The sequence below is a fragment of the Sceloporus undulatus genome, chromosome 2 (assembly GCF_019175285.1).
Source record: "Sceloporus undulatus isolate JIND9_A2432 ecotype Alabama chromosome 2, SceUnd_v1.1, whole genome shotgun sequence".
In the NCBI taxonomy this organism is placed as follows: Eukaryota; Metazoa; Chordata; class Lepidosauria; order Squamata; family Phrynosomatidae; genus Sceloporus; species Sceloporus undulatus.
This window is the reverse complement of record NC_056523.1, coordinates 68267326-68294327: the sequence shown is the minus strand read 5'-3', so window position 1 is coordinate 68294327 and position 27002 is coordinate 68267326. Positions and strand designations below refer to the sequence as shown.

The window sequence follows — 27002 nt, the reverse complement described above, 5'->3', positions numbered from 1 at the left end:
ACAGTTTGAGACTTTGAACACAGCTTTAAGTCAATACAAATTGGAAGAATGGCATGACTGATAATTAACTGCATCCCTATAGGCAATTTAAAAGCCAAAACAGTAGTTATTAAAATTAATGTAAGATCAACTTGAAACCTTGTTTGTTTATTCACATATCCCCCTGTAGCCCTACCACTAGTCCCTTAAGCAATATTTCTATTTAGAATAAGTGGTCTATTATTAGGTTGTTTTTCTTAGACAGAGGCACATGTCTTCATTTATGTAAGAATGGCATGCTGCAGATTTCTTTTTAATAAGTGTGTTGTTTCATATCAGAAATGGACTTGAATGAACCATATGGGGCTTGCACTGGCTTTGTGCCATTCACTATTAGGCTTCAGAGTTAACCACATCTTTTGCTTAGACGTCTAGAGTTAAGCTAGAAGTTTTGGCTGAGATACAGGGAGTGATGAATAACACATGAGTAGTAAGTTTCTTAACATCATTCTTCAGTACTCAGATAGACTAATCCACAGAAGCAGTTTATTCAAGTATCACCCAGACTGCCAGGAGCAACAGGAACTTTAAAGTGTTTTTTTAAATTTATTATTTTATTATTTACTGCACATTTTACAAGCTTGAATCTGAGCTCTATATAGTAAAGAAGTGGAATAAATTTCTCAGGTGGAATATTGTTTTAGAAGGACTTGACAGCTTTGAAAGGTATGCTTTTTGAAAACTTTTAATCAACCAGTATTCTAATTTAGCAACATGTTTTAGTGACTGATAACATAATCTGATTAACTACTGTCAAATGTTTTAAAGTAAATATTAGGAGAATATATTAGTAATATTATTAGTGTTTTATATTGAGGACAAGAAAGGAAATATAAATGTGTATCTTTTAAACTGGTCTAGCATAGAACAGTAATTTTTTCTATCAGAAAAAAAGCCTGTCCTGCTTTGTGAATGCTTATGATACAATCCTATGAATGACTACTAATAAGCAAACCATACCAAAAATAATAGAAATTATTTCCAGTAGGCTGTACAGCACTGCAAAGTTAATGATTTTTTTTGTTTAGTCATGTTTCCTGATATTTATAACTCAAACAGATTCAATCACTACCATGCAAAGTAAAATAAGATTTACAGATAAAGGAAAGCAGTTCATTGAACAGCAGAATTTCATAAAAACATGGACTGAGTATAAAGTACATCCTGTATGATGTTTTGAGCAGAGGAAGTCCACTTATTCTCCTCCAAAACAAACCCAAACTCTGCATTTAAAGCATGTTTGGATATGCAATATTATAAAATAATATTTCTGCAAGTCTATTTACCTTTGTGTCTTGGAAGTACTTGTTATTTTCTCAAAGGACATAAGCACAAAAAAGACTTTGAGGTTTGAGGAGAAAGTTTGAATGGTAAATGCTGAACTAAGTACAACACATTGCTTAAGGTTCTCACTTCCTTCTGTGGATTCAGTGCAGTGCAGTCATTTGGGGTTACTAACAAACACAAGGATTTCCCATGTCTCTCCAGAAGGAAATTGGCATTTCATTGCTAACCAGGTTAAATTCTTCTATGTACTTCCTGCTTGAGATTGTTAAAGAGCAGCAGCCTTTTTAAAAACCCTTTTTTTGTCAAGGTACCTCAGTGTTAACTATATCATCACACACACACACCCAATATACAGTATTGTAAAATTTTGTGTTTCATCCAATGATTTCCTGCCAGGATGGAAGGAGTTTCTCTGTTTGCAAGAAGGGTTGTCTATCCAGCAGGGTGATCTGCTAACAGAAGAGGCAGTGATTTTTCACAGTCTTTCCCCCTCCTTTAGGTTCCCAAGCTGTTTTGGAGGGTCTGCCAACCCTCTGGAACAGGCTGGAGAACAAATGTGGAGGGTGAATCAGATGGGAGTGCACCTCTGGATGAAAATCTCTGTCACTTGGATTCAAGCCTTTGTAATTAGCATTGGGACATTAAGTAAATATGGAATTATTACAGGTGTGCATATAATCTGAATGATGAGTGTGTTGCATTCTGTTCTAGAATTAATCATTTTAATGACTGAGATATGTCCAACCCCAGTATTTATATATCATGCTGTTTGCACCTGAAATACAACATAGTTCACCCAAAGACAAATTCTAAGTTCTATATTCCACCAAATACATTAGTCCTGACAGGCAATGTATTAAATATCTTGTAAGGTGTGGAATTATCTCTTGTACTAAATAGCAGTGTGGAGAAAGTGCCTGTGCTCTAATCCCAGTTGACTCATTTGAAAATAATGAAATTCTATAGAATTTTTTAAAAGAATGGTGTATCACCCTGTCATATTTAGCTTCACAAAATTTGATTTATGAAAATCATTTAGGCTACTTTAGAGTAAATTCCACTGAATTCAAAGGAGACTTGCATAACAGTTTCACTATGATTTTTAGAATGCACACATACATCTTTGGCTTGGCTAGCATTTTAAAACCAATATACTCTTCTTTTAAAGGAAAAAAACATATTATGGATATACATTATTTGGCCAAGGTTAGTCAAAAAAGGATCTTCAGGGTTCTGGTTTATTTTTCAATATACCTGAGGTAGCTATCCTCCAACATCTCAACTCAATTTAACTTTCTTATGTAAAGTTAATTATAGAAGTAATAACAGTCCCCATGCCAAGTTGGCAGTATGAACCAAAATCCCCTTTCCTCCACTGAAATCATGATTTCCTGTGCCAGAGTCAGATTTGTCAGAAAATTTTTATCCATAAGAACAATATGCTTAATTAAGATACTCTTAAGACACTATGTCAATAGCACATTTCAATAACATGCAGAAAGGGTATAAATGGGAGACTTTCCCCTATTACAAATGCTGACATGATTCAAAACAAGGCTTTAATGTCTTTGAAAACTTGGCAGCTGTTAAAGAACCACAGTTGGGAATTCCCAGTGCTTATAAGATACAGACTATAAGGACTGCAACACAGAACCCCCCTTTATGCATTATGTGTGTGTATATATTGTAGACTTTGAAATAGTTATAACTACATAGGCACTAGGCTAATACATCTGTAATTTTAAGTTAAAACAAAAGTCTACAAGCCTTTTCAGTGACAATGCAGTGTGTGTTTCTTTAACTGCTCACAGTTCTTACCTGTTTAGCTTTTGGGGGGGGGGGGGAATGAAAGAAGAAACTAAACACACTAAAATGTTTGTTTTAAACATTCTGGAAGGCCTTTCTGCTGTGTTTTGCCAAAACTCATAGAACTCCACAGAATAACTTAATTGTTTCTTCAGTGAAGGAGAAAATAGAAATGCAGCTATGGATTAGAGAAGGGCTCAGAGTCACTTAACATACAAATCTCTGAGAAGTTACGGCCATGAAGACTTCAACAACAACACGTTTCAATCTTAACATGCTACAAGATTCTTTTGGTAAGAGACTATGGGTATGGAACAACAGAGTAGTCATTTTCTTGAATTACTTAATTCTAAATGATTCCAAATTACTGAGTGTAACTGTGTACCCGCCCTCAGATGGACAAGGCTAAGGCGGTTCATGGAAAGGATCTAAGAGATTCAAAAGGTCATGGTGTTCCCTCCTTCCTTTGTTTTCATTCAACTTGTTCATCAAAAGTGTTGGATGCCACCAGATATTACAATCCAACAATAATTATGTTCCTGTTTCTATCTGGAGAGTAGACTACTAAATCAGTGGCTAGGTTGAGCTACATACTTCTGTTTTCAGTATTACCTTTTGAAGGGGAATATCCATATTTCAGAACACATTAAAATGCTAAACTGCAAACAAAATCTGCATGCACAAATGCACATAAAAACTTAGAAAACATAGAATCATAGAGTTGGAAGAGACCACAAGGGCCATCCAGTCCAACCCGCTGCCATACAGGAAATCTCAATCAAAGCATACCCGACAGATGGCCATCCAGCCTCTGCTTAAAGACCTCCAAAGAAGGAGACTCCACCACTCTACACTGAGCAAGAGTGTTCCATTGTCGAACAGCCCTTACTGTCAGGAGATTCCTCCAAATGTTGAGGTGGAATCTCTTTTCCTGGAACTTGCATCCGTAGATCCGGGTCCTAGTCTCTGGAGCAGCAGAAAACAAGCTTGCTCCCTCTTCAATATGACATCCCTTCAAATATTTAAAAAGGGCTATCATATCACCTCTTAACCTTCTCTTCTGCAGACTAAACATCCCCAGCTCTCTAATTCGTTCCTCATAGGACATGGTTTCCAGACCCTTCACCATTTTAGCTGTTCTCCTTTGGACACACTCCAGTTTCTCAATGTCCTTTTTGAATTGTGGTGCCCAGAACTGGACACAATATTCCAGGTGGGGCCTGACCAAAGCAGAACAGAGTGGCGCTATTACTTCCCTTGATCTAGATACTATACTTTTATTGATGCAGCCTAAAATTGCATTGACCTTTTTAGCTGCCGCATCACACTGTTGACTCATGTTCAGTTTGTGGTCTACTTGGACTCCCAGATCCCTTTCACACGTAGTCTCGTTCAACCAGGTGTCCCCCATCCTATATCTGTGCATTTCATTTTTCCACCCTAAGTGCAGTACCTTACATTTCTCCCTGTTGAAGTTCATTTTGTTAGCTGTGGCCCAGAAATAAACAGGAATCTGTTGCTGCCAGACTCTCAACCAAGAGGACTCACTGAACACTGCCTCCTCTGGGACTAATCTTGTAATCTTTAAATCTTTCTTTCTTTCTTGTATCTGTAAAACTTCACAAGCACCTTAAGCTTCTCAAAAATACTAATGGCATTATATTCTATGGGTGTCCTATACAGTACTTTAATATCTAGTACTAGGGGACTTTAACCTATAGCTTTATTGGGAAATAAACTCATTGGCACTTCCAGAAGAGTGGCAACAGGCTAGCAATGATGTTATGCAGGGTGTGTAGTTTGTGTAACTAAAGAAAACAATAATGAAGTCACCTGGGGGACATGGAGGTGAAGCTCTAGTCTTCTTTGTCACTGTAAGAGAGATGTGGAATGGCTTTCTGAGGCTCCATCTGTTGACACCACTTTAACTGCCATGACTCAATGCTAGGGAATTCTGGGAATTGTAGTTTGTTGTGGCACCAGAGCTCTCTGACACAGAAGACTAAATATCTCACAAAATTACAGTTCCCAGAATTCCATAGCACTGAGACATGGCAGTTAACTCTGTGATTCTGTGAACCTGGATTATTTCGGCAGTGAGGATTCAGTCTAAGAGAGGAGGCAGAGGTAATACTGCAGAAATGGTTTGGAAAGCCTGGTTCTGAACCAATGGTAAGAAATCTCTGGCCCATTAGATCAAACCCAACTAATGTAGTGATGTTTTATTAGAACTGTAGTTCAAAAAAATCTAGAGGGCCTAAGGTTTCACAGTTCTTTAAGGGATCCACAGTGACAGATTCATTCATTATGCAAAGAGACAGAGCATTTGAGAGTTTAGGTGCTCTGATCTCAGACATATCAACCAACTTTTCCTAATGCAATATCCTTTACATCAGTTTGGAAAATATTTAGAGTGACTCCATTTCTTGACACCAGCATCTGCTACTGTTCCTGGAAATCAGAACTTAAATGGGAGCTATTTTCCATTGTGCATTCACAAAATTGTATTTTGTTTTAGGACTGTGCATCCTCAAGGCATGAAGGAATGTATGCTTTTGCTTCTGTTGGCTTTATGTTCTGCTAAGCCTTTCATAAGTCCCTCATACTTCAGCTTCAAGAATGTAATGCTAATGGATATGGAAGAACCTTGATTGATGATGACGACGACGACGACGACGATGATGATAAGGATGATGATAATTCTCTTTTCCCAGCTTGGACCATCCATAATACCCTTTGAATTACATATTTCCAGTAGTGACCCTTTGGATGTCAGTGCTACTCGAGAGTTGTCCACTGCTCTGATTTGGGTAAGACCAAGAATCTACAATATTTTGTCACTGAAACATGTTTGTTCAAACACAGACATCACATGCTTATTCTTGTGACTATGTAATACACTTATGAAGTGAAACTATTTAAAGATGGTAAGAGTTTTGCTTAACTATCTAGTCTGGGGGTTCATTTACTGCTGTTACACTGCACAATTAATGCCTTTAACTGCCATGGCTTCATCCTATGGAATCCTGGGATTTGTTGTGGCACCAGAGCTCTATGTCAGAGAAGGCTTAATTTCTCAGTTCCCAGAATTCCATAGCATTGAGACATGACAGTTAAAGTGGTGTCAAACTGAATTAATTCTGCAATGCTGATGCAGCCCTGGTTCCAATCACTTCATCAAGTTAATAAATTTGCAAGACTATTTCAACAGCACCCATCATAGCAATAGCAACGTCATTATATACCCCGCTTCATCCCACTAGCAGCCTCTGAGGCTTGTTGGGGCAATTAGCTTACAGTGTAAACCACTTAGACTCTAAGCAGTTTACAACTGTCAGCTAATTGCCCCCAACAAGTTGGGTACTCATTTTAGCGACCTCAGAAGTATGCAAGGCTGAATCGACCCTGAGCCCCATGCTGGAACTGAACTCACAACCTTGTGGTTTATGAGTGAGTGGCTGCAGTACAGACATTTTAACCACTGTGTCACCAGGGCTCCTCTAATCATCCATGTCAGAGTCTCTGGAGACTACAACAAACAAATTCCAACTGTGTCAAGGGGAACAGATGTTCTATAGAACAATCTATTCCAAATATGTTTATGTGTGTGCGTATAAGCAAACTACACAGTCCTGTCTATGGACCAATACATCTGTAGTGTACAACCATTATGGTATATTCTTCATAAACTTAATGCAATACAAAAAAAAACCATACAAAAATTAACAGCACACTAAATATATTGATAGTATAGAGATGATGCAGGCAGCCACTCTAAAAGTGTTTGTATGGGCATAGTTTCCAGCACTCTTCAAAAAGCCACTCCTGGTTATTGGGGATATTCTTTGAGGAGAACAAGCAACTGAAGCTGGAAGACAAAATGGTGGAAATGGTAATATACCTGAAAGTTCTGCGAATGTGAAAAGAGGTATTTGGACACGGGCCTTTGCAATAAATTCTATGAATTTCCAAAATTTTTGCTTAATTTTTCAAATTTTATTTTTTCCTATTGCTTAGTTTTATACATCAGCCCTTCTTAAACACGGATTTCTTATACACGGATTCAAGCATACTGGTTTGAAAATGTTCAAAAAAAAAGTATAAATTTCAAATACAAACCTTGATTTTCCATTTTTTATAAGGGACACCATTTTGCTATGTCATTAATTTAATGGGACTGAGTAACACGGATTTTGTTATCACGGGGGATCTTGGAACCAAACCCCAGCGTATAACAAGGGTCCACTGTATACACACACTATATAGCAAGTGTGGGAATCAGGTGTTTTCAGATGCAAGTCTCCAGCCCTGGCTAACATAGCTAATGGTGAGGATTATCAGCAGCTGTAATCTAACAACATCTGGAAGGCTATCTGATTCTCACCCTTGATTTAGTTTTTAATGCCTTCAAGTTGACTGTTACTTAGAGGCAAGCCTGTCATAGGGTTTTCTTTCCAATATTTCTTCTGAAGAGCATGTGACTTTTGCTAAACAGTAGGCTTCCATGGCTGAGCAGGAATTTCAACCCTGTTCACCCAGACCAAATCTTCATCTTCCGAGAACTAGACAATGATGAAGAAGAGAACTAGAAGATAGTTTGTGACTATATTTTAGAAGGATATAATATTTTTACATAAACTTTTAGCAGGAACAACAGAGAGACCATTTTTTCACTTGATATACTATGGGAAATTAAAGTTTATAATTAATAAAATAATAGCCATTTTACTTACTGCAAAACAGAAACACAACTCTTGGAACTGGAGTGTTTGTTGTTAGGAAATATATAGTTTAAGTTTTTATTTTATTCCTAATGAATAGGCTGACCTCAATACCAAAGAATATTCCATTTGATACTCGCATTTGATCTTCAAACAACAAATAAAAGAAGTCAAGGAAAATGTATCTCAAGGACTTACATCACTATATGTAAGTTTACTTTTTAATATTCGTAACTTTCTTTTCAATGAAAGACAGTAACAGTCTAAGTGGGGTTCAGGAAAGGAAGAGGCACTAGAAACACACTGCAAACATATGATGGCTAATGGAGCATATGAGGGAATTAGAAAAGCAAACCAGCATGTGTTTTATAGACTATAGCAAAGCCTTTGCCTTCATAGATCATAAAAGCTATGGAACGCCTTTAAGACATGGAAGTGTCTTTATAGTTGTGAGACAAATTTTACTCATGACAAGAAGCTACTGTCAGAACAGAACAGTAGAAACAGAATCCAAATTAGCAAAAGGGTCAACGAGGCTGCATCTTACACCCACATATTCAACATGTGGCAGAACAATTATAAGAAAAGCAGGATTGGATATAGAAAGGAGGAGTGAAAATAGAAGAAGGAATATCAGCAATAGACGAAAAAATACATAAGAATAGCAAAACCTCACAGACCTGAATCAACTACTGAGGAAGATAAGGAAGAAAGTGCAAAAGCAGGCTTCAAATTCAGTGTAAACAATGAAGAAATGGAAATAGCAAAGAGTTCTTGTACCTGAGATCAAACATTGATTCTGTCCAGCATTCAGCTGCGCGCATTATTACATACACCCACCCTGCGACCATATCTCTCTTCTGATGTCATCCCTCACTGGCTCCCCCTCCCTTTCCATATTCATATAGTTCTGTTGTTGACTTTTAAAGCCCCCATGGGGTGGCCTCTCCTTATTTATCAGACTTTCTTTCTCCTCACCTTCCCGCTTGGGCCCTCCGTTCTAGTAGTCAAGGTCTGCTGTCCCAGCCTGAGTTTTCACTGCCCAGTTCCAGATTCGTCCTTCTCATTGCTGCCCCTCACTCTTGGAATCTCCTTCCCCATGAACACGGGTCAGCACATTTTTAACCATTTTCAAAAGTGAGTAGAAGACCATCCTGTTCAGAGAAGCGTTCCCAGGCATTGCGTGACTATTATTTGCTATTTGACGTTTTTAATTTGTTGCCTGTTTTACTGAACCCTTTCCTGTATGTTATGTATTATTTACATGTATTACTGTATGCTATATTCTTAGACTGTATGCCATGGGCAGGTTTATTCTTTACTCTTATCTGTTTTATTGTTTGTATGTACAGTGCTGTGCAAATCCTAACAGGCTATAAAGCAAGATAGATAGATAAGATAGATAGATAGATAGAAACAGGGACAGTAGCCAGGAAATCAGAAAAAGATTAAGAATTGAGGGTGGCTATAAAAGAACTAGATAAGATCCTAAAATGCAAAGATATACATTGAGCACAAAAGTTAGAATAACAGCCTCACATTCCCTATTACCATGTTTGGATGTGAGAGCTGACAGTTAAGAAAGAAGACAGGAAGAAAATCAGGTCATTCGAGATTGTGGGTTGGAAGATTGCTGAGGATTCCATGGGACAGCAAAAAAAACAACCATTGGGTTCCTTTATCAAATTATTTATTTAATCGGTATGCTGAACATAGCATATATAAGCAGACTTGGAGGAAGGAGGTGTGGAAATTGAAGAAAGGAAAACTGGAGTGGAATCACAGGGAATCACGTGTTTCATTGATTCAGTGGGTTTACTCTAATTGGGGCTAAGAATTGGATTTACAACCATATGACCAGCTATTTAAGCACAAGAAAGAGAACAGAAATTTAGGACCCTAGTGCACTCTTATTTTGAGTGTTTAAAGAGTACGGTTCAATAGTTAAAACCTCTCTTCAGTTACAGGCAATTTTTAGTATAAGCCATAATCACCCAAATAGGGCAGAAAAGGAAATTGATCAAATGTGGGGGGAGGGATCTAGTCAGTGCTCTGAGAGAGCTTGCTGCTGCTGAAAAACTGAGAAATTATGATCAGCTTCTGTCAAGTGGAGAGTTCCAGTAACAGCAGGTTATCCCAAAGGATGCTCTACAATGGGTCCTTTTCATCCTGGAAAGAAGTGACCTGTGGATGCCACAGGGTTCTGTCCTGGGTCCGTGCTATTCAACATCTTTGGATGAAAGAACAGGGGACATCTTATCAATTTGCAGATCACTCCAAATTAGGAGAAATATCTAACACCCTAGAAGACAGGATGAAGTTTCAAAATGACCTTAAAAGATTAGAATGCTGGGCCAAAACTAACAAAATGAATTTCAACAAAGAGAGTAAGGTACTGCACTTAGGGCAGAAAAGTGAAATGCATAGTTATAGAATGGGGAACACCTGGGTTAACAAGACTACATATGAAAAGGGTCTAGGAGTCTTAATAGACTACAAATTGAACATGAGTCAACAGTTTGATGCGGCAGCTAAAAAGGCCAATGCAATTCTAGATACAATAAACACTCATCACTAGAAGTATAGTGTCTACTTCAAGGGAGGGTAACAGTGCCACTATATTCTACTTTGGTCAGGCCTCACATGTAATACTGTGTCGCAGTTCTGGGCACCACAATTCAATAAGGATGTTGACAAGCTAAAATGGTGAAGGGGTCTGGAAACATGCCCTAGGAGGAGTGATTTAGGGAGCTGGGTATGTTTAGCCTGGAAAGAGAGGTTAAGAGGTGATAGGATAGCCTTGTTTAACTATATAAAGGATGTCATAGTGAGGATGGAGCAAGCTTGTTTTCTACTGCTCCAGAGAATAGGACCTGCAACAGTGCATGCAAGCTACAGGAAAAGAATAAACACTAGGAGGAACTTACTGAAAGAGCTGTTTGACAGTGGTACATACTCCCTAAGAGTGTAGTGGAGTCTCCTCTTTGGAGGTCTTTAAACATAGCTGGATGGCATCTGTCATGGTTGCTTTGATTGTGAGTTCCTGCATAGCAGGGGGCTGGACTGGATGGCTCTTGTGGTTCTTCCAACTCTATATCAGTACAGGTTGAGCCTCCCTTATTTAAAATGTTGTGGGACCAGAATGATTTGGATTTTGGAATAGTATTTGCATATACATATCTAAAAAGATATCTAAAGATGAGACAAAAGTCAAAACATGATAATTTTAAAAAATGTTTTATAGGCAGCTTATACACAAAGGCCCGAAACAGACAGGCTTAAAAAGCTGGCTTCTGTGCAGCTTGGGGGCGTGGCGATTACATGACACATGCCCCAACCTGAGCAGAAGCTGCCTTGAAGCTGTGCCGGGACAGCCTAAGGCAGCTCAAAAAGAAGCAGACCTTTTCCACTTCTTGCCATCTGGGACCACGGCAGCAGGCGCCCTTGGGGCTTCAGGTCCCCCTTCCTGCCCACCTGTTTCGTCCCATAGTCTGAAGTAATTTATACCATATACTTTAAATAATTTTTGTGCATGTAATCAAGTTGTGTACTGAACTGGTTTCATGCACAGCAAAGGAGTCACTATTTCAACTACCCTTGTGGATAATTTTAGTTTTTGTAATTTCACATTTGGAATTCTGAGTATGGGAAACTCAACACTATAAAACAAGGGAGTCAACCATGATCAATTAGCTCAGAACAAGGATTATAGATATTGCCTTAATTTTTGAATTGAAAAGCAGTATTATAATCTTCAATTAATCAGTAATATTTATTAAATACAGTGGAACCTCGCCATAGCGGGGGGATCCGTTCCGGATCCCGCCGCATATGGCGATTTCCGCTATGCTCGAGCCCTATTGTAAACAATGGGGCTGTGCACAGCGGCAGAGCGGCGCGCGAGCGCAACAGGTGCAGGCGCCCATTCAATTGAATGGGACGCGCCGCCCCTTCCGCCCGTGCGCGCCGGCGGCTTTGAGCGCCTATGCTCAAAGCCGCCGATAAAAAGATGCGTATGTGGGGAATCCACTGTACCCTCTTGCTTCAATGAAGAAAATATCTATTTCTGATCCCAAACATACATAGTGGAGAACATACTGACTTGCACACAAAACTATACCACTGTGTCTTACTTCCATAGCGCAAAATTGGAAAACATGTGTAGGTTTGGGCTGCACAACGCATTCTTTACAAAAAAAACAACAACAACAAAAAGAGTCATAGAACCTTAAAGGGACATGAAGGGTCATTTAGCCCAACCTCATCAGTGTAATAACCTGCAATTAAAGCATATCTGAGAGTCTTTCCTATTTCCCATCCTGGAATTCTGAATGTTCTTCCTTGTACAACTTGTTATTTCTGGGCTCTAGAATTTCTTTTTCGCTTTCTAAACAAACTTCCAAAACTAAACTAAGCTGATTTTTTTTATAAAAATAGAATACCCTTCTCAGAGTAAGGATCTTAAAGTTCATGTTGTATTTCCATCTTATCACATTTTTACTAGGCACTTGCATTGAACAAAACAAGATACTAAAATCCACCCCAAAGCATTTCAATCAACAAAGAAGTTGCGACGCCTCTACCTGTCTCATAATCATTTAACGGAGATTCCAGCCAATCTGCCAAAAAGTTTAGCTGAGTTAAGAATTCATGATAATAAAGTTAAAAATAATACAAAGAAGCATTTAAAGGAATGAAGTCTTTGCACGTTTAGGTAAGTGTGTTTATTTGCATCAAGCTACTGTATAAAAACTGTTTCAGCCATAAGCAATGCATTGGAAATTAAGCATTAAATAAGCCCAGATGAATAGAATGCACAAAACAGTAAATATATAGCTATCTATCAAGCTGTCTTGATAGTCTAGGCAGAGACCTCAAGATAGCAAGAAGCTAAATGGTGAGCTATTTGGGTGTGGAAATGGCAAAGACTATGGCGCGTTACAGATGTGCCGAAGGGGCATCTAGGTTTGAAGGGTTGTTTTAGGGTTGAGAAGGGCGTCACTTCCTGACACCCCTCAACCCTAGTACGGACTGAGTCCATACAAAAGGTGGCGCCCGTCCACACGGGGGCCGTCATCTTGACATAGCGGACGCATTGCATCTGCATGGCGCACAGCACAAATGACACCCGCGAGTGCGCCATTGGCGCCTCGCGGCATCATAACCGCACCACAAAGAGAAGCGCCATTTTGGGGCTTCTTTTTGCAGCACGGAGGAGCGCGCGTTTGTACACGGGCTCCTCGCGCTGCAAATGGCGCGGCGGCAGCAGACCGCCCATTTTGGGCGGTCTGTAACGCGCCTATGTCACTTAAAAGTTACAAATGATTTGGCAATGCTTTTAATACTAGTACATAAACCATGTTTTTCATATTATAGATTAAAGAAATCCAAACCAAGCGAATATTCATTTATATTTTAGTGGACATTTTGTGAAAGAAGCTTTATTGTTCCGTTATACATAGCATGTGACATACAATCTTCATGGTGTTTTGTACTTGTACCTACAAGCTATAAAACTCTCCTTGTGTAGACAGACAAGTTACTGCACATCCTGACAAGTCAAAATGCATAATAAATTTAAGTAATCCAGAAATCAGCAAGGTGTGACTCCCTAGAGGCTTTTTCTTAAAGTAAGGCAGACTATTAACTAGCATAGATGTGGACAAGCAACAAAGGCAATTCTGGTCATTTTATATTACTAAAAGTCAAAATCTTTGTACAGTTCACCATTATTTTATTTCAAAATAAAATATGCGTTCCTACTGCTTAATTTTCTATAAGCAATTTTTACCCACAAGCTGGCAGAAGAAATGAGCTAATTCCATCAGAAAGTATGGTTGTTCAACCAGGAATTCACAGTATGAAACAAATATATTCTGCAACAGAAGCGCACATGGTGTATAAACAAAGCAATCTCACACAGGCGGAGCAAGTTCTGGTGCCAGACAAAACTACAATCCCAGAATCCATAGCATTGAGCCATGGCAGTTGAATTGATGTCAAATGGTTTATTTCGGCAGGGTAGATGCAACCTTACATAAAGATGGTTTTGCTTTTTAAAATAACTAGTTGTCTAGTTTAGAGGCAGGGAATCTGTGACACTTTTGTGTTGCTGGACTGCAATTCACATCGTCTTATACTACTGGATATGCTGCTAGATGCTGGAGCTCAGCTGAACTACATCAGAAGGTCCAAAACATGCCACCTGGTCTGTTGTCCTTTTTGAACTTACTACTACTAGTTGTCAAACACTAACCTTTCAGTGTTAGCACAAAGCGGCTTTTATAAACCCTCCATAGCTAGAGTGGAATTACTCCCATTTTTTCCATTGTGGCGGACAAAGAAAATCGGAGGACAGACTTTGGAAGATGCATGTTATTATGGGAGAGTGGAATGGAACTACAGTGGTACCTCGGTATACGAAATGCGGCGGTTTACGAAATTTCCGGGATACGAAAAAGTTGGATTGGCAAAAACTGTTTCGGGTTACGAAATATTTTCGGGTTACGAAATTCATTTCGGCGCGAAATTCAATGCTATAGGCTTCCAGCGCTAACGGAAAGCTATTTCGGTTACGAATTGGACGAAGGAATGGCGGGAACGAATTAATTTCGTAACCCGAGGCACCCTGTACTGTTAAAACTCTCAGGGGCTAGACAGACCACCCAAAGGGTGGGCTGGGAGCCGCCCGTTTTTTGTTCCGAGAGATGCTACAGCAGCCAAACTGCGCAGCGTCCCTCCACACCAAAAAGGACCTGGAAAAACCAGGTTCTTTTAAGTTCACACAGCGGACGTCATGAGCGCGCCATTGTGCACTGTGGCACATAGTGACATAACGACGTGTGCGTCGTCATGAGGCAGTCCCATGTAGACAGGAGGCTGCCACATACGTGCTAGGGTTCAGGATGTGCGGTTGTTGCATGCTCCTGAACCCTAGAATTGGCACCAGCATGCCACTTCCCGCCCTCTGTCTCGGGCTTCAGCTACCTAAAGGTGCTGAACAGTGTATCTCCACAGGTACACACAGGTGATAAAAGAGACCATGACAATGAACAGTCAGGAAATATATACCCACTCATTCAGAATCAGAAAATTGGGGGGGGGGGGAGATAGTCTTCTGGCTCACATGGAAAGCCTTAGTGGAGAGGACAAAATTATTATTTCACATTTGCTTTCAGTGATAAACACAGAGATGGAGAGGGTAGGCTTCCTTCCTCACATGTGCACTACATATTATCTTACCAAACAACTCAACTGAGCTTTTGTTCATCACTGTTAGCCTTTCAAGCTAGGGCCCCTTCTACCTTGGGGAAATTAATCTTAGGGAATTGTTTTGTATTTGAAAGGGTGGCTGAAGCTTTTGAAAGAACTGCATGCAACCAAGAGCAAGTGTTCCCTGACATTTTAGAAGCTTTGATGTATCTTGATGTTTTGATTTTTGGTGATGTGGCTGTGTCTTCCCGTAAAATGAATGAAATCATAGACCTAAGCTACATGGCATGGCTTAACTGTTAAATAAGTGATGGTGGGGCTCAATTTTTGTCACTAAAACCCTCTTAAATGAAAGCCATTCCTCTTATCTAGAGGTTGTGTAGAGTTGTGATGTTTCTGACAAGGGAAACCATGGTACATTAACATTTTTAAAGACAGTTTCCTTTATTAATGCTGTGCACGTTCTAGATGATGAAGAAGCAGCCTTAAATTTTAATTTTTTATGTATATTTTAACCTGTATTTTATTGTCTTCTATCTGTAAGTCGCCTTGATCACATTGTGGAAAGGCGGGGTAGAAATAAAGAGTATATTATTATTATTATTATTATTATTATTATTAAAACGCTATGAACTACAACTGTTATAAAGTACTTTATTTTGACAGAGATGAGTGCAAATCCTCTTGATAATGAAGGAATAGAACCTGGGGCTTTTGAAGGTGTGACAGCATATCATATAAGAATTGCAGAAGCTAAATTAACTTCTATTCCTAAAGGTATGGTAATTTTTTATGTTAAAATCAAATGTTTTAAATAATTCTTTGCATTATGGTCATCATGTTAATGAATTCAAAATCACTGTGATCTACAAGTAATATAAATTTAACCTAAACATTAATGTATTGTGCTTCAGATCCACAAATCTGTGAGCACACCATAGTCAACCACAGAAGAGCAAATAATACCCATGTGATAGGGGGAAACAGTCTTAAAAGGATGTGTATGCCACAAGGTATAGAAAACTGACATTCACCACAATGGTTATTCAAATGTATGGAAATAAAGATGAATGCTCCCCTGAAGAACTAATGAAGAGGAAGCAACTAGAAAAAAACAAACCACAACACATTTCTCAACAGGTTTGCATAAAAGGCAATGGGAAGATCATGTTTTAGTTACAGCAGTTTACTGGTGTTGAAAAAATTCTAAATTTTCCTCTGTCCAATTTTTGGAGAACCGTTTTCCTCCAAAATAAAAAATAAAAACTATACAGATGAAAACATGCATCTATTTATGACTTAGTAGACAAAGTTCAGGAAAGCAGCTAGTAAGCATTGTCATCTTTGTTGCTTAGTGCTAGGGTGACCTGAACTCCTAAAAGATAACTATTAAGATTATATCGTAATTTGTACCCAGATCTGCACTGTGTTCAGTGAGGGTTTTTACTAATAAATGTGTTTGGGATTGCAACCCATGTTACAGTGCAGCCTTATAAACATCTGCTCTTTAAGTTGACTGAGCTCAGAGGAGCTTTGTTCGAGATGGATATAGGAATGTGGCCTCACCTTCAGAAAACCATACGCTTCAGTGGGCCTAAGCATTTCTAATATACTTTTGGACAAGACCCTAATTAAAGTGGATGTCACTTTTGAAGTGCTAACATCTTATTAAGTTTTCCTAGAAAAACACATTACTGATATGGTTCCTCACCTATCTAAGAAAATGCTAATCCACACTTCTATGTAAAAATCACAATGGGAATTTTAGTATACAAACTATCTTTCATATTAAATGGAGCAACCCACATGTGGCCTAAAATCAAAGTTGAACCCTTTCCCCCCTCTCTTCTCTATAGCCTTCGGCCCTGTTCAGAGAGTATTCTACCCCAGCAAAGGATGTTTTGGGGGTGTTTCATGAGTACATTGGGAAGAGGAAAGCCACAGTTCCATTAGCCGATATACCTCACTGGATTCTGGCCTCTGTGATAAAATGTTCTTGCCTAATTTACCAATTTATGACCAGCAAAGCACATTACTAGCTACACTAGAAAAATATAAGCAGAATTGGAACGCTAAGGAGGGGAAACTGTTCTTTGGTATTTTCATACTAGTGCTGCCAGAGCTAACAGCAGTGGAGATTTAATATTTTCCTAAGCCGCAATGAAAACCAGAGGCATGCTTGAGGTCATGGTACAGTACAGAAAACAGATAAATGAAAATAATAAACAGAAAGCCTTGCAATCTAATAGTGCTCAATGTCTTCTATTTTAAAGCACACCACAGAGACAACTTTTTGGCTATTCACTGGGCACAGTTGCCAACTGTTCTGATTTAACTTGGAAAATGATTCTGCAAATCAGCATTAAAGGAGCACAACAAGGATATTATTATGCTTACAATTTTCCATAGCTTATATACTGTCATAATATCCCTGACAATTATAAACTTGTAACTGCTACATCCTTTGGAAAAATCCTACATGTGGTGACAATTATCACATATTTTTATTAAACAGAAAGGGAATTTGCCCACCAAGAGCAGAGAAATTTCATACAACTTGCCTGTTTTTGCTGATTTTAGAGGGAGTATAAAATGCATGTACCAATGGACTGACTTAGTACAATTGGCCATCTGTATTCACAGATTCTGCATCCATAGATTCCACCATCCATGGCTTGAATATACCACCCCATTCCAAAAAGCAAACCTTGATTTTGCCCTTTTATATAAGGGGCACCATTTTACTACTCAGTTGTATATAATGGGACTTCAAGATCCATGGATTTTGGTATAGGTGGCGCGTCTTGGAACCAAATCCTAATCTATACCAAGGGCCTACTGTAGAGGCCTTTTATGATGCAACACAGATTTACAGAAGTGTACCCAACCCATATGTGAAAAAGTGGGCCCTAGAGATATGGGGTTGCCATGGTGTAATTTAGGGATGCATTGGCTTAGTGATTAAAACACCAATTCTGACGATCGTAAGGTTGTCAGTTCGAGGCCCAAGCGCCACATGACGGAATGAGCTCCCGTCACTAGTCCCAGCTTCTGCCGACCTAGCAGTTCAAAAGCATGCAAATGCAAGTAAATAAATAGGTACCACTTTGGTGGGATGGAAACAGAGTTCCATGCAGTCATGCCACATGACAACTGGAAATGTCTTCGGACATTGCTGGCTATTTGGCTTAGTAACAAAGATGAGCACTGCCCTCTACAGTTGGTTACGACTAGATATTCATATCAAGGGGAATCCTTTGCCTTTTCCTTTTTATGGTACAACTTGATAGTAGCAGTAGCATCTCCATAATTTAGTAATTATCTGGGATCAGCCCCATGTGTCCAGGTGATCAGCTATCACTGTTACAACTACAGTGTGCCCATGTTATCTTTCAGCTTACGCTGAAAGCCACACAATGGAAGAGGTAATGGCGCATGTGGTCGTGGCGCCCACACTGCACCACATGCACGAGCCCCGTTGTTTTCAATGGGGCTCGAGCATATGCGGTATTTGCCTTAGACGGGGTTTCAGAATGGATCCCTCATGTAAGGAAAGGGCGTACTATGTAATTTTGAAAAGAGATGTATATACTGAGATTTCAACATATTATTCCAGGACTATATGTAGCACAATAATACCTTGAAAATATTTTTTTCTAATTTCGCTCTCTTGCTTCCACTGCTTCTTAACAGGGCTGCCATCTAGCCTACTGGAACTCCACTTAGATGACAACAAAATTTCTGGAATTGAGCTTGAAGATTTTATTCGCTATAAAAATCTTCAAAGGTAAAATATGAGAAATTATGTTTCAATAATTTTATGATATAGACACTTCATATTTTCTCAATTTTTTTCAAAAAATAATGCAGTGATTGGAACAAATAATACATTAACATTATTAACAACACTTTCATGTTCCCCAAGATGGAAGTTTCCCTTCTGTTATTGTTCCCTGAATCAGTAAGGTAAATTTCTACAGTATGTTATACAAGTCTAATTAATTATTTTCAGTTGGTTTCTGCATGTATCAGAAGTACCAACAACACACCGAATTTCACTATCAATCCTCATTCTCCACTGAAACTATGGTTACTTTTGTTTGTTATGGAAAATAACCCAGCTGCTTTGTTAGTGGAAATTAAAGGCTATGTAAAGAATCTCAAGGCATTATGTGGAAGTACTAAAACAGAGAAAAAAATGCAGATCATGAGCAAATGAAAGTTTTTAGTAGTCATTTGCAAATCTTATGTGGAGTCTCATTATAGTACAGCATAGGAGCTTCAAAAATATGATCTTCTTGGCTTTGACACAAAAAATATTGTTCAACGGTCTGCAGCTGATACCACGTGGAAAACTAAGGACACGTGAGGGAAGGCTAATTGCAGTTTCTCTAGCAATCCCTCAGTGAGGTAGAGTCAGAATGACACTGATGAATTTTTCAAGTAACAAAAGCAGCCTATCCTGTTTTAGTGTCCTAACTAGAACAGAGGCATAGCCATGTTAGTCTGGAAAATCAGTGTGCAACTAACAGTGAGACTAACTGAAAGAAATATGCTTATAGCATTACCTTTGTAGACTTGACTCTACTTCCTCAGATACAGATCCAAGTCTGTGAACGCTCATGCTACCAACTTCTTTCTTACAGGTACAAAACACACTGCAGAAATAATCCAGTCCAAACTGGATTATTTCTACAGTCTGTTTTGGACTTCAGCCTTAAAGATGCTACAAGATCCCTTTGAATACTAACTAGAACAATTTTGGTATAGCAATAGTCTTGGTTTTGAAAGGTCAAAGGAATATCTTGTATTCAGTGTGTTTGCGGCAATTGTGGCCAATATTAGTGAAATAGCATTAAAAAAACAGCTTGGAATGTATTTCTAAATGTTAGTTCAGCAAATATATCTATGGCCGATGCATCAACAATTCTAACATAACCAAATTAGAGTGACTGGAAAGCTAACATTCAAAGACATAGCCATGTTGGTCTGGAAAACCAGTAAGCAAAGGAATCTTTGAGACTAACTGAGGGGCTGTGCAGATCACCCCTAAGGGGCAACCTACAGCCGCCTCCATTTTTGCCAGATTGGGGCCATGGCAACCACATGCCACAGCCCCAATCTTTGCAGGATGCAAAAAGAGCGTAAAAAGCAGTACCACAGCTTTACGGCGCTCCTTCAATGCTGCAATGCAGATGCAGCATAGAGAAGCACCATGATGCCACACGCTGTGTGGAGGGGCGCATGGCATCTCGCCGCCCTGGGAGCAGAGTCAGGGTGCGCATCATGTGGACACTACACTCTAACTCCGCCCCCAAGCTGGCCTTTAAGAGCAGTCTACACAGGGCCTGAAAGAAAGAAGCTGGTAGCATGAGCCTCTGTAGATTTGAGCCTACTTCCTCAGATGCATGAGGTAGAGAGTCCAGAGTCAGAACTATATAAAGCAGTTGTGTGTGAGAAAATCAACTGAAATTCAAAACCCTGTGAATATGGAGATGAGGTGTAAAGTTCAGTTTTAATGACAGTCATTGCAGGACAAAGGAAGGAGGAAGGATGTTGCCTAAAGCCAAAGAGAGTAGATTACCATATGAATGAGTACTGGAATGTAGCCGTGGGACCCAGAGAGGAGATGTGGTGGTGAAGGGTGCCCTCATAAAGGTAGGAAGGTTAGATAATGTTGAAATGTATGTAGTGTGCCAGGAAACCATGGTCTCTGTTCAACCCACTGCTGATTGACTGGAATGTGTAGATAAATTCCAGTTCTGCTATTTCTCTTTCCAATCTCGCTTTGTAGTCTTTTTGTTCAAGGACCACTGTTCTGAGGTTCAAGATAGATGCCCAGGAAGATTTAAGTGGTCCGCAACCGGTTTTTGTATATTCCCATTCCTAATATCTGATTTCTGTCCATTTGGCATAAGGACTGATGTGTTGGCCCAATGTAGAGTGCTAAGGGGCATTGCTGAAATAGGATGGCATAAATCACATTGGAGGAAAAGCAAATGAAAGTCCCTCTAATATTGTGGGTGATGTCATTAAGTCCTGTGATGACATTTCCTGAATGTGGGCAAAATTGGCATCTGGGTTTGCATCAAGACTTTGTACTTGTATCTGGACTCTCCATTCCACCTCATGCATCTGCGGAAGTAGGATTAAAAACATGCTACTAAAAACATGCTACCAGCTCCTTTCTTTTAATTACTCTCAAAGGTGCGACAAGATCCTTTGCATACTAGAAAGCTAACAGTGGCTGCATTTGCATTGCAAGAATAATCCAGTTTCACACTACTTTAACTGCCATGGCTCAGTGCTATGGAATTCTGGGAACTGTGATAAATTAAACCTTCTCTGCTAGAGAGCTCTGGTGCCATAACTACAATTCCCAGAATTGCAGCCAGTGATAACAAGGTGAGGAGCACTGAGGAGTTACCATCAACCCAAGCGATACTTTATGAAAAGGGACGTGTATCAAACTAAACATATCTACAGGAATCAATGATACTCATAACTGGCATATTACTCATTCTTTACATTACTCTTCTGGTGGCCATATAAAAAAATGACCATTACTATTCAAACATAGCATTGGTTTTACATCTGAGATGGTTGATATAATTGTGCAGTACAGTGGTCCCTTGGCTTACATGGGGGATCCATTCCGCCTCCCCCCCCCCCCCCCCGCGTAAGCCGAAAAATGTGCATGCTCAAGTCCCATTCAATTGAATGGGGCTTGTGGTGTGGAAGAGTGTGTGCGCCGCAGGGGCGTGCACCATTCTTTCTCCCGTTGCACAGCTTCTGTGTAAGCAGGAAGCCATGTATGGGGCGCCCGCCTATAGCACGGGCGCACTGTATATGTGCATCAGATTTCATGTGTTTTTCACAAAAGGCACAATCCTGGTGTGAAGTAGTATGTGTCACCTTCAACTGCAGCTACATCTGGTAAAAACTGAACTCTCTTAAAACAAAAAATAACACTAGAGGAAAATCTGATAGATAGTACATGGAAAAAAGGATGGATACTTTAAAAAGGCATCTTCAGTATTTTTCTCTTGGAGCCAGAATAAAAAGAGACAATGTTGCAAAATTCACAAGTCTAAAACATACTAACGAAGTCCACAATAATGTATCTGTATCCACAGATTCAAACAACTATGGCTTGAAAAATATTCCCCCACCAAAAAACAAACAAACAAAAAACCTCATTAGATATAAGGACATGAGAATCCATGGATTTTGTAGCATAGGGGGACTTGGAACAAACCTTAATGGATACCAAGTGCCCACTGTATTTATACAACTTTCTTTGTATCAAATAGGTTCCAAGTGCTAGGAGAAGGCCCAGCACACTCGAGGAGGGCAAATGTTGTTCCCATTTTCAAAAAAGGAAAAAGAGAGGATCCCAACAATTAACACCCATCAATACCAGGAAAGATTCTAGAGCAGATCATTAAACAGAGAATCTGAAAGGAATGTCATAATCACAAAAAGGCAAAATGAGTCTCTCAAAAACAAGTCGTACCAGTCTATTCTGATCTCTTTTCTTGATCAAATTACCAACTTGGTAGATGAAGGAATGCTGTGGATATAGCATAACCTGGATGCACGAAGGCCTTTGACAAGGTCCACCATGATATTCTTGCAAACAAACTAGTAAAATGTGGGCTACACAATGCAACTGTTTGGTGGACTTGTAATTGGTTGACTGGCCGAACCCAAAAGGTGCTCAGCAATGGCTCTTCTTCATCTTGAAGTGACCAGTGGGGTCCCACGGGGCTCCGTTCCGGGGCCAGTGCCATTCAACATCTTCATCAATGACTTGGATGAAGGAATAGAGGACATGCTTATCAGATTTTCAGATTACACCAAATTAGGAAGAGTAGCTAATATCCCAGAGAGGAGAAAATCAAAATTCAAAATGACCTTATTAGATTAGTAGGCTGGGCCAAAACTAACAAAATGAATTTTAACAGGAAGAAGCCCTGTTTTAATATTTCAATATTTGAAGGGGTGTCATATTGAGGATGGAGCAAGTTTGTTTTCTGCTGCTCCAGAGAATAGGATCTGGAGTAATGTATTCAAATTACAGGAAAAGAGATTCCATCTCAATATTAGGAAGAACTGACTCTCAGTAAGAGCTTTTCAACAATGGAACACATTCCCTCGGAGTATGGTGGAGTCTCCTTCTTTGGAGGTTTTTAAACAGAGGTGATGCTTTGATTCTGAGTTCCTGCATGGCAGGGGGGTTGGACTGGATGGCCCTTGTGGGTTTTCCAACTCTATGATTCTATGATAAAGCATCTTGTGTCAGCTACTTCAATTTAACTTTATTAATTTATCTCTAGATTGGGGTTGGGAAGCAACAAAATTAAAGAAGTCGAAAATGGAAGCTTTTCCAGTGTACCAAACATACGAGAAATACATTTAGAAAAGAACAAACTGAAAAAAGTGCCATCTGGTCTTCCAGACCTGAAATATCTGCAGGTAATACATCATTTAGTTTTTAAAATCTTGATCTTGATCTCCCTATATGTAAAATCTTGATCTCCCTATACCTATTTTATTTTGTATTTATTTTATTGGATGTAATCCTGCCTCGATCTGCAGGGAGAGGTGGGAAATATAAATAAACTATTTATTTATTTATTTATTATATGTATCTTGCATAATACATATATAGCTTATTCTTGCATTTTTTTCTTGTAATGATACATTACTGCACAATTGTAATACTGGGACTGTAAGATTATTTAACACTAATTTTACAATATTCCTAGAGTATAGCATAAAATGAAATATGCATACTTAGAGAATCAAAAGCAAGCATCCAGCAGTAGCAAAGACCACAACTCAAAACATATTCAGTATTTGTATAATACTACCTGTCTCCTTAGGAATGCTTAGGTTTGCAAAGTTCTCCTCCATTCCCCTGTCTCATGCAAGCAACCCTCCTTTGCCCATACATATCTAATTTCAAAATTATGATAAGTGATAACCTGCATTAGTGTCCATATTGTAATTATGACTTTGGGGTGGAACAGACGGGCAGAAAGGAGCACCCAGAGGGTCGAGGGACCATGGCAGCAGCAATAATAATAATAATAATGTTTATTTATATACCGTACAATACAAAGTCAAAATAAAACATAACAGGCCTCTCTGCCCCTCAAGATGGTGGTCAGAAGGAGGGCTCTTAGTCTTTCATGCCAGGCCTCTCTCCCCCTCAAGATGGTGGTTGGAAGGAGGGCAAGCACATGACTCAATCCTTTAGGTGGCCTGGGAGCAACCCCATGACGGTTTTCGCATGGGTTGGGGATGTGTGTCATCTAAATGCTACGCAGAAGCCAGCTTTTTATGCCCGTCTGTTTCAGTCCTTAGTAATATCATGTTCCCTAGGTTACAATAAACTCACATTCAACATGTTAGTTTCAGAGGTTTCTTATTTTTTATTTCTAAATCATATGTTTGTTGAGCACTTAATAATTTTGTGAATCTCTACTTACTACCAAAAAAATTTACAACAAAACAAATCTGAATATGTTTTCCTGCATCTGTATCAAATCTTCATTCCCCTTAGACATCTTTGCACATTTATCTGGGAGGATATCTATGGAAACATTCTAGGATTAGTCTGCATATCTTTTTTTCAAGGAGGAAATCAATGCCTATGGCCAAAAATGCACGGGCCCAATAAAGTGGCCTCCGGCTGCTTTGGGGGCGTGGTGTTTAGATGATGCACAGGCAAGGGCTGAACCTTTTAGGAGCGGATTAAACCCACTCCTGCAGGTGGCCTGCTTGGGACTGTGGTGGCAGCCCATTTTGGAAGCAGGTTGTGCAGTTGCAAGAGTCCCAGCACAATCGGGGCGGAGCAGCCAGAGGTTGCTCCTTTGGGGCCGTGTGCTTCAGCCCTATGTCATTCCTGTATTTCTTGTATGCAAATTATTTGATTTATTTTTCTTTTGTCCTTCTGCAGGTAGTCTTCCTTCATTCTAATAGTATTTCAAAAGTGGGAGTGAATGATTTTTGTCCAACAGGAGGAAGACTAAAGAAGACATTATACAGTGGCATTAGCTTATTCAACAATCCTGTAAAATACTGGGATATCCAACCAGGAACATTTCGCTGTATATTAAATAGGAACAGTGTGCAAATTGCAAACTATGGAAAATAAGTTTGCATATCCAGAATACAATTGAAGAAGAAAACTTAAAAACAGCATTAGAATACTTGAAATCTGAAGATGCACAACTTTATACTGTCTAATAGCTTTAAAAAATACTTATAAGGAGCCCTGGTGGCGCAGTGGTTAAATGCCTGTACTGCAGCCACTCATTCACGAACAACAAGGTTGTGGGTTCAATACCAGCCAGGGGCTCAGGGTCAACTCAGCCTGTCATCTTTCCGAGGTCACTTAAATAAGTACCCAGCTTGTTGAGGGCAATTAGCTTACACATTGTAAACTGCTTAGGGAGTGCTTAAGTGCACTGATGAGCAGTATAGAAATGTACTTGCAACTGCTTGCTGTTACTGTTATTTCAAACTTTACATTAGAAGCATAATATACCATAAAGCTCTTTGATTATTCTTTTCACATTTACAAGTCATCTTATTAAGCAAACTTTTAAGAATAAAAGCCTTTGGGAACACAAAGCTGAAGACTATCATTAATAATTTCCTATTGCTGTTGTCCAAACTATCTATCTATGTTGATTGTTTTTCTCAGTAGAAAATAATGCAACATTGTTCTGTCTCAACTATATGCAAATGCCTCCTGTATAAATATTTATCAGATTTCAAGTCAGCAATTGTAAACATTTAACAAAAGTAAATTAAACTGGCTAAGAAGAAACTTTAAAAAGGTACTGTATTATTAATTTGATGATCTAGTACAGAGCTCAGATTACATAATATTTAAATAATTGTTGTAAACTGAAAGGCAAGACTGATACTGTAACTTAGTAGCCTCAATGCCTTTAGTATTTATTCATCTACTTTATCCCTAAAATTGTATACTTTTTTGGTAACAAAAGTACTTATGGGCTAAATGTTAACCATGTAGAAATCTTACAGTAATTTGTTGTTGCTGTTAGTAGGATTATATTCTCTGCAGGGCCAGTATAAATATACTGTTTTGATGTATACTGTAAAATAATATTTTCTTCAAATAGTAGATTGGGGTCCAGTACAAAGGCCTGTGATCCTATGGGCCTTGTGCTCTATTGCAAAAGGGAAAGATTTGCACACCCACAGGGATTTTAAACGTGTGCAGCATAGAGGAATACGTCGCTAAATGCACAGAGCTTGTGTGTATATTACAGCCACTGGACTGTGGCCATCGTATCTTGATCTAGTACAATACATGATTTCCATATTATTGTTTGAGTACTATTACTCTGAAGAATCTAACCTGCATATAATATAAATGGTATTTCATCATAGTTGAGTAACTAAATGATAGTACTGTATAAAAATGGCAACTTCATATTTAATGCACTTGTCCTATTAGTGTTAACTGTAAGTTAAGAGAATAAAAATGATAAATTATGGCTCATTAAAAATAATGGTCTGAAAAGTGTTCATATTGTCATTCTGTTGTCTCTTCCATTTAAATTAAATACTTATAAATATCCACATAGACTTCAATCTTTATACTCCATCTGCAACAGCATCCTTATAGAAGGGTTTCATTCAGAATATATTTCCACAAATAGAAAATGGAGAGAACTTAAAATTCGTTCTCTTCCTGTAGCCCCTTGGATCCCTTAAAGTCTACTCCAGAAGGTTGACAGATTCTCTGGAACAATGAAGGTGCAAGGATGGTGCAAAAAAAGGAACATCACCTACCATCTATTTTCCTCTAGGTGACAAAAGCTGCAGCCCTGAGAGTAAGAAACAACAGAATATAGTTCTAAATGTGCACGCAAAGGGTTGGGCTATTGGGTT

General features: G+C 39.0%; 2 protein-coding genes across 2 annotated transcripts in view; one reads left to right on the top strand and one right to left on the bottom strand.

Annotated features, from left to right (window-relative positions):
- LOC121921492 (centromere protein P) overlaps nucleotides 1–27002 on the bottom strand; it is a 207328-nt gene that overhangs the window by 99803 nt on the left and 80523 nt on the right. The window lies entirely within an intron of this gene.
- ASPN (asporin) lies at nucleotides 409–25426 on the top strand. Its single transcript, XM_042449646.1, is given in 11 exon segments — nucleotides 409–705; nucleotides 5651–5780; nucleotides 5783–5942; nucleotides 7953–7994; nucleotides 7997–8083; nucleotides 12381–12521; nucleotides 12524–12571; nucleotides 15732–15842; nucleotides 18759–18852; nucleotides 23405–23543; nucleotides 25033–25426. Coding segments are annotated over 10 exon segments (1131 nt in total). The 5' UTR covers nucleotides 409–705; nucleotides 5651–5669; the 3' UTR covers nucleotides 25231–25426.